Source organism: Eublepharis macularius, chromosome 1, assembly GCF_028583425.1.
Source record: "Eublepharis macularius isolate TG4126 chromosome 1, MPM_Emac_v1.0, whole genome shotgun sequence".
NCBI lineage: Eukaryota > Metazoa > Chordata > Lepidosauria > Squamata > Eublepharidae > Eublepharis > Eublepharis macularius.
This window is the reverse complement of record NC_072790.1, coordinates 146,141,339-146,150,433: the sequence shown is the minus strand read 5'-3', so window position 1 is coordinate 146,150,433 and position 9,095 is coordinate 146,141,339. Positions and strand designations below refer to the sequence as shown.

The 9,095-nt window shown below is 42.4% G+C and overlaps 1 protein-coding gene across 1 annotated transcript in view; it reads left to right on the top strand.

Annotated features, from left to right (window-relative positions):
- Positions 1-5,121: 5,121 nt before the first annotated feature.
- The window catches only part of GALNT2 (polypeptide N-acetylgalactosaminyltransferase 2), a 123,302-nt gene continuing 119,328 nt past the window's right edge, over positions 5,122-9,095 (top strand). The window contains exon 1 of the mRNA XM_054974836.1: positions 5,122-5,330. Within this exon, the coding sequence (XP_054830811.1) occupies positions 5,220-5,330 (111 nt within the window). The 5' untranslated portion in view covers positions 5,122-5,219. The remainder of the gene's footprint in view (positions 5,331-9,095) is intronic.

The window sequence follows — 9,095 nt, the reverse complement described above, 5'->3', positions numbered from 1 at the left end:
TTGTCATGAAGAATATGACATGCTTGCAGGCAACCTAGCCAAGAAAAAAAAAGTTTAGAAAAACTAGGGAAACACTGCAGCAATCCAACAACAAGTATCATGATCTCACTCACAAAAACTCCAGTCTGCTTGCAAATGTTTATTCATTTTTATTAACATCTTGTGCTAGGGACCAATTGGTGTGATAAATTTTAGCTCTGCAATTGGTCTAGGAGGTTCCTCCACCCTCAAGAAGAACACTGAGTTAAAAACACTGAATGACTAGAAAAAGAATGAATAACAATTTGATTTACTATTCAGGACATTACTTTGACTTGCAGATGCATTACTCCAGGGCATGGCCTGTTGTTATGAAAACATGAACATGCAGGGCAGTAAGGCACAGAAAATGGCTGTTAGGTGATCTTCCCCGTTTGGACTCTAAAACTGAAAGTAAGTCCAGCTGATAGAAAAATCATCTCAGGGGACTAATGACACGGAAATAATCTATAAGGATGGGGTAGTTCAACACACACACACCCTGCCTGAGCATACCTTTTCTTTTTAAAATCAAGTTTCCCCCCATTTTCTGTCAGTGGGACAGATCTTGTTTTAAACACTCTGGTAGCTGCTACTAACTTGATCCCTAAACCAAAACTTGATAGAGATCAAACCCCACACTTTTTTTTCTGATTCAAAGCTTGCCCCCAGTGTTGCTGCTTGATCCATGTGTAAAATTTTACCCTGGGAAAAACAACTTGGGAAGGCCTGGTATTTACTTAAGGAAAGGATTAACACCTCCCCTCCCCCAGCCACAATGTTCCACATTGGACCTCTCTGTGATTGCTTTTATACAACAACACCACCACCACCACCAACAACAACAACAATTTATATACCGCCCTTCAGGACAACATAATGCCCACTCAGAGCAGTTTACAAAGTATGTTATGATTATCCCCACAACAAAACACCCTGTGAGGTGGGTGGGGCTGGGAGAGCTCCAGAGGACTGTGACTAGCCCAAGGTCAACCAGCTGGCTTCAAGTGGAGGAGTGGGGAATCAAACCCGGCTCTCCAGATTACAGTCCCGCCCTCTTAACCACTACACCAAACTGGCTCTCCATGTTAAAACTTTTAACGTTTTAAAGGGCATCCTCCTGTTCACCATGGAGCTGCCACCACCATTTTAATACTCCCTATGTTTTTTTATAGATCCAGAGGAGTTAGCCGTGTTAGTCTGTAGTAGCAAAATCAAAAAGAGTCCAGTAGCACCTTTAAGACTAACCAATTTTATTGTAGCATAAGCTTTCGAGAATCATGTTCGAAGAGAACATGATTCTCGAAAGCTTATGCTACAATAAAATTGGTTAGTCTTAAAGGTGCTACTGGACTCTTTTTGATTATGTCTTTTCAAGTGTTAAAACAGCTGCAAGGTTTATTACCGAGCTTTTCTGGATATTTGAAAGTGAACCTTATGTTTGTCCTTATTCTACTTTATTCTACTTTATAATTTTTCAACATAGGTGGAAGATGCTATTTTGAAATGCTATGTATTATTTATTATTTTATTTTAATTAATTTGAATAATATTATTGTTCTGTAGTCTATTAAAATTGATGCATTTTTTAAAAATTAGCATCTATCTTACTATTTGTCCATTTTAGCTTGCTTTTGTTCAACTTCCTGGTTACCTAATTCATTTTAAGGTTGGTTTACCCTTTTTCTTCTTGGAAGCTACTACAACCAGACCAATGCTATTGGCAGCTTAATTGCCCACCAGTAAATATGAAAAAATAAGGACTAGGGACACAACCTACTTTGCCCCATACAGAGTGAAGGTACTGAGAGGGCAGTCATTTACTTTCAGTGATGTTGCTAGGTAACTAAATCTGATTGGCTACATGGCAGCAGAATGTTAATTGCTCACACCATGTAATCCCCATTTGGCTCAGATCACACTGTGAGGATAACAAGTTCCAGGTTTTTTTTAAAAAATGGTGCCTCAGAAGCAGGAGAGACAAGGAACACAGTGACTATAAACATGCAATAAAAACCACACAATGGTACACTGGACTTTTTGGGATGTCATTTTATGCCTCCAATCCATACTTTTCTCCCCCAAAATTCACTTTAAATATTTGGTAAGCTCCTCATGACATCACTAAGCCTCAAGACATCACCCATTGTAGTACTGAAACAGCACACAGCCAAGCAGCCCAAAAGAGACCACCCTGTGTCCCGATGATGCAAGTAAGAAGCCTATATGAAGAACCCAAAATCTTCATTTTGCTAATTCCTATAATGTTAAATACAGCATATTTGTTTTACTGTTCCTTTGCGGGGACCAGCAGTCCAGGTTTGGTCCCTATGCATGAAGGAAGAACAGAAGTTATTAAACCATTATTGGGAGCTGTTCAGTAGCTCTCTAAATATGGCAATACATGGGGAAAAGGTCTGGCTTGGAATCCTAACCCAGAGCTGTATAAACGTGGCCTCCACAAGACAAAGGTTGAAATTCTAAAGATACTTCCGTGGGAGTGAGCCCTATTGAATAACATAGTATATACTTTTGAGCAGATATGCTTAAAATTTCTCTCAAAGCCTGCTCTTTGAGAGTCCCGATGACAGCAACAATATTAGACGGAACAAAGGAAGGCACATCAGAACTAAACCCCCCGACTTTGGCTCTTCAAGGCAACTGTAGAGGCAGAGGAGCAGATGGACAAGACTCACAGTGGGATCCCGGTATTCTCCCTGGGACCTAATTCATGACATGCCCCCCTCCTCTATCTTCAGCCTAACATGGTTTCCAACATACAGCCCAATACTAAAGTAGCCATATATGGAATTGTATCTTAGCTGAAAGGGAGGGGCCCTGGATTTGATTTGTGACTGTAGAAGAAACACATATGGGATAATGTGGTATGACAGCCTATCATAAACATTATGCTGTCGTTGTTGTTGCTGCTTCAGCCCCCCCCCCCAAAAATGCATTCCTAATTGTGTAGAAGAGCTACACGCACACAGTTGTATGCATTTATAACTTGCCATGCAGACAATAAATTTGTGGTCACTGCTTCCCTCTGCATGCATGTATACAGTTTAAATCATATGCTTAGTGCTAGAAGGACTGGTGGATGGGCAACCAGCCCTGCTTGTATAACTGTTTGCCATGTGCTTACTCTCACGATGCTTTTCCTTTTCTCCAGCTCCCTTTTTCTCATCCAGCCACACCACCACCACCACCACCACCAAGCATTTTTATGCCACCTTTCAACCCAACTTAGGGTTTCTAAGGCAGTGAAGATTAAACATTAAAAACAATTTAAAATACAAACATATATATTTTTTAAAAAGTTAAACAAAATATATAAACTAGGGTTGTCAGCTCTGCATTGGGAAATTTTTGAAAATCTGGGGGATGGAACCTGGAGAGACAGGATTTGGGGAGGAACCTCCAGGGGAACTGATCTCTGATAGACATCGGCTGTAATTCCAGGAGATCTCCAACTATCATCTGGAGGCTGGAGACCCTAACATAAATATAAATAAACATACAAATGGGGAGGAGGGCTAATAAGAGTTAGTGAGGGAATGACAAAACAAAAAAGGGATAACAATAGTAGAAGACAGACAAATCTCTGTGGGAAGAGAGTTCCAAAGTTTTGCCACCATGACTAAGAAGGCCCTTTCTCAGATTGGCACCCATCTAGTCTCAGATGGCAAGGGCACCCAAAGCAGAGTCTTTGAAGATGTTGGGTAGGTTCATATGAGGTTGGTGGTCTTTGAAGTATGCTGGTCTCAGACTGTATAGGGCTTTAAAGATCAATAATACCTTGAATTCAGCCTGGAAGCAAATTGGGAGCCAGTGTAGACGGAACAAGACTGATGTGATACAGTCCCTACTGCTCACTCCAGCACCATTCCTCCACAGAATTCTGAATCCCCCACCAGTAACGTGTCCGTTTTGTGAGTCACATACACACTTTCATTGGGTTAACCGTATCTTCTGTTTATTGTATAAGAGTTCATTTGTATATTGCTCTTCTGGACAGATCAGCGCCCACTTAGTGAACAAAGTTAGTGATATTATCCCCACAGTACAGCTGGGGAGCTTGTGTCTTACTCAAGGCCACCTGGTAAGTTCATGGTAGTAGTGAGATTTGAATCAAAGAAGTGCTGCATTGCAACTCAGTTACTTCACCACCGCTACACCTTGTTTGAAAATCAGTTCTCTCTTCCCTGATATCACACATTCTTCCCATCCACATTATGAATAAAACAATTATTATATAATTTCTCATTCATCCTTTCAAAACCTCTCCTGGAAAGCAAGTCAGTATTTGTTCCCATTACAGATTTGAGCCAGTGAGCTTCCATGGACAATGGAAGACTTAGCCACACCACCTTTGGTCCATCAAACGCTCCTGGCTCAGCTGTTAGTCTAAATTGTTCTCCTTCACTTGCAAAACAAATTCTGCCAGGATAGCTGTGCTACAGCAAAAGTGAGAGTCTTGGGTTTTCTTAAAGAGGAACAGGAGTAGTATAAACTTTTCTTAGCACATTTTGCCAGACACATTAAGTGAATTCTCAGTCAGTACAGGAAGAGGAAACAAAATTGAACACATTGAGTCAGAAGTTCTAGTTTACCCATTTCTCTGCAAAACTCAAAATCCATACAAATAAGAACATCCATACAAATAAGAACATTTGTAACTGGAGATAACACAGACGTCTTCAGTTGAGCAGAAGACTGAAAAAATGTCAGATTTGTTAAGCTCCTCATTTACACAGCGAATCCTACTGATGAATTCTAACGCAGCCATTTCTCGTTGGAACCTCCCTTTGAAGCTCCTTTTTCCGGTCAGCAGCGGAGCACCCAGAGAGAGTGTTCCTCTGCGCGTGAAATGAGGGAACGGAAGGAAAAAGGAGTCGTGCTACAGCAGCGGCGCCGGGAGAGAGTCAGGAGGCGGCGATTCGGCCTCTTCGCCACCCACGGCAGGAACTGCCATGCGAGAGGGGCGGGACCCCAGGAGGCTCGGCGTGCTGCAACCATAGCAACGCCCCGCGCCCCGCCCCACGCGGGGCCGGGCTGCTGACGATTGGTCGGGGGGCGGGCGCTCGCCCTCTGCCCCCTGACCCTGCGCGGTGGCGGCGGCGGAGGCAGCGCCTGCTGCCCGTTTCCTGCTGGCCTGGCGGCGGCTGGTGCCGCTGCTGCAGCATCGGGCGGGCGGGAGGATGCGGCGTAGGTCTCGGCTGCTGCTCTGCTTCGCCTTCCTGTGGGTGCTGGGGATCGCCTACTACATGTACTCGGGGGGCAGCGCCACGCTCGCCGGCGGCGGCAGGAAGGTGAGGGTGCCGAGGCGGATCGTCCTTCCCTCCTTTTCCTTCATCGGGGGGAAGAGGCTGAGCCCTGGCGCCGGCGCCTCCGACTCAGCCGTGTCTTCGCCGGCCGTCTCCTGCTCACGGTGGTTTGGCTTAGCCGGCCGGCCGCCTTGCCCGTTACTCGCGGAGCTGCCCTTCCTCCTGCCTGCCGCTTCTCCTCGCCGGGATTGTTCCCGGAGTCTCTGCAAACGGAGCTCTGGGCGGTGTTGCTCCTTCCTTTCCTTTCTCGCCCCTCACGTGGGACTGTGGCCGGGTTGCTGCCCGCTTTCTCTCTTCGGCGCGCCCGGGGGGCTCAGCCCTGCCCGCCTGTCTGAGTGGAGGCTCTTCGCGGTCCGCCTCGGCGCTGTCTTCCCCTATAGTGAGAGGAAGAGAGCCACGCTTCCCCCACTTTGTGTATTAGGGGTGTGTGTGGGGAGGGGGATTTACAGCGCCACTCCGCAGTTTTCCTCCTCCAGCCCAGCCTGGCATTGACACGAGGTGGGATTTGTTTCTTCTTCGCTCTCTAGAGAAAGTCCCCGATACAGACAACGAGGGACGCCTTAGGTTTCTCTCCATGAGCCCTCTTTAGCGAAAAACGGGTAGCTCGTTTACCGCAAATCGCCCCCCCCCCCAAGCGCATTCTCCAAAAGGCAGGTGGCTTCTTTGTGGACTTCAAACTGGCTTTCAGCTCGTCATTGCACGAGTCGCTTCCTGGCCAACAAGAGTGAGCCACGTCGCAGTTTGTGGGGAAATTAGTGTGGAAGTGAACGATATTGGAGGAATGGTGAAAGCGGGTAGGGGTAGTGTTCAGGAGTTGGCGCTCTCTCAAGCCTAGTAAAAGGCCCTTTTAAAAATAAAAATCCTGAGGCGTATTGAATTATTGTTTGGATGAGGAAGATAGTGAAACTTTTTTTTCTGTAATGAGATAAATGTGGAGACCGGTTGTTTTATTTTCAGAACATTTACCACCTCCACCCCCAGTAGCGTTGTTACTGTATAATTATAATTAGTGGTTCAAGATTTATGGAGTGTTTTTTTAAAAGCAAGTGTGAATCCTCTTTTTCCTGAGCAAAGCCCTTAGATTGTTCCTTGGAAAATATTTCTGCTAGTATTTGGATAGTGCTGAAAATAGGCAGCATAGAAATGGTTTCTGGTTGTATGCCCATTGAACTGATTAATAATTTCTTTGGTACATTATAACTGTTCATCAGATGGAATTACTTTTGGCAAAATGTTGATTATACAACGTGTCCCTAGAACTAGATTCCTTCCATCAATTTGTGATAAATGCACATGTTTTGTTGCAATTGAAGTGCATATTTAGTTTGTCTGTGTAAATATTTGAGTTTAATTGTATAATTTGACCATCTTCTTTAGTATAACAGAATAGCAAAATGGAATTATGGGAAAACCAAATAATGTGCAATGTACAAAGCTGTGGCCTCCTATGTATATTTTCAGTTCCTGGAATATAAAAGAGATCCTAAATACTCAGTTCAAAAAGGAAATTTCAAGGTTATCTTTTTGCTTAGGCTAATAAAAGAAATATGCCAAATTATGTACAGCATCAGATTATGGTTTCAAACAGTCATAAACTGGTTACAGAAGCACAAGATACATTTTTAGTTACTGGTTTTTATTTCAACATGATATTTCAGTCTTTTGGCCTTGTGTACCAAACTTTTGCAGAGGTGGTAATCCTGAAATTCTTTGAGGAATAAGAACCACTGGTTAGTGGTCAGAAGAACTGGTTTATTTACTGTATAATTGTGTGCAGAATTACTCCAAGCTAAACATATTGATTTCAGTTGGTTTAGACTGCAATAAATGAATAGGATTGCATTGTTAGTGATTTGTGTGGTTGATGCTATTGTAGAGGTTGTATGGGCATTGTCATGCAAGTTTTATCTTTGTCTTTACGACTGGTGCACATGAAGGTTAGTGTTAAGTTTGCTGTTCTGTGGTTTAAGAAACAAAGAATGTAGGAAAAAATAGGCTTATATAAAGTGGATAAGGGATTTCACACAGATCTATAGTGCAGATAATATAAAATAATCACAGTGGGCCTGAAGGATGGACCATAGTTTGTGGAGGGGGGGTGGAGAATGAGAATGAACAATTATACATGGCTTGGCGACTTAGAGTTCTGTTTTCTGTCAGTGAGGCATAACATTTAATCCCAACAATTAGAGTGGTTTGGTAATTTTAAGTACAAGAAGTATGTAAAAGTAATAGCATCTGAAATTGTTGTAAAATACTTGCTTGCGATATCAGGCATTGAAATAAACTTGTTTTGTGTTTGCTTTATGAACATGACTTAGTGATTTATCCAGTTTCCTTGAATCTTTCTGTTATCTTAATTACTTCCAAAATAAACTATTGCAACATTGTTAAATATCAAACTTTATGCACTGTTAAGTTGGATTGTTGAATTTACAGGATATGAAAAGCAACGCTCCATTCACTAAAGTATGAATGACAAATGTCTTAATTCTTTTTTACTGAGAGAATGTTTTCTGTAGTGTTAGCCCACTTTATCAACTGGGCTGATTTGTGTTTCACCTCTGACTGATATCCCTGTACTGTTGCTGGTGCCTGTTGATGCCTGTGTTCTGCCCACTGGCTTCTTAAAATTCCGTGCACAAACAAACAGAATTTAATATATGGAGACCAGCATTATGAGCCAGTGGGGGGTAGCAGTGAGATGAGGGGCATGAGAAGGAAAGAGACAGAGTATCAGCTGTTGCAGGTACTAGCCTCTACATTGTTTATGTTTTGGTTCATCATTGTTTCAGTTCCATACTGGATTTATGCTTGTTTTTGAAATTTCTGCAGTTCAATACTCTTTTGTCTTGCATTGTGGAATGTCACAACTGCTGATCATGTTGTCTATGATCAGCCTTGAATCTCAGTGAGAAATGCAGAATAGAAATAAAGGTTTTATTTGATTTATTTAAAAATCAGATGGTTATTGGACGGTACCATCCAGGTTTGTAAGAGGAAGAGTGGTCTTGCTTGAGCATTGTGTAAAGGGCTGGTTTGTAACCCTGTTTTGGTTCAGCAGTCTCTGTGATACCCTGCAGAACTTTAGTTGCTTCTTCCCCCTCACACCCATTGCACAAAGTTAAAAAAAATCAAAGCAGAGCTGGATGATAAATAACTTAGCGGTTAAGAAAACTTTAAAAGGCAGGCATTTTTGCCAATTAAAATAATTTGAGGAAACTAAGGTACCGGAGATAGGATACTGTAAAATTTTATGGAGATGTTGGGTGTGGGGGAATGCTTGCAGAAAAAACTCTGGTATAGAGTTGACCGAATCCATAATAAGTGACAGGCTTTTCCTGTTGCATTGCTCTTGTTTACTTCTTTAACCTTTTTGATGCAGAATGTGTATATTATAGCCATACTGACATAATATTGATTTACCTTCAAGGAAATATTTGAAATTATGGAATCTCAAACCATATACAATACCTATGTGTGACAGTTTCTGGTGTGTAGCTGTGTTGATCTTCAGTTGAGGAGCAAGATTTGAAACCAGTAGCACCTAAAATTGTTCTCTTTAAGTTGCTACTGGACTTGAATCTCGCTTATCAAATGGGTGAAAGTACATTTAACTTACATGTAAAGGCTCTGTGCTAGATGCAGACAAGTCATTCTGAACATCACTGTACTGAAAATTGAAATAATGTATGAAGTCCCATAACCAAGGCAGGAAAGCTAACTTTTAATTCTATGACCTTTTAATTT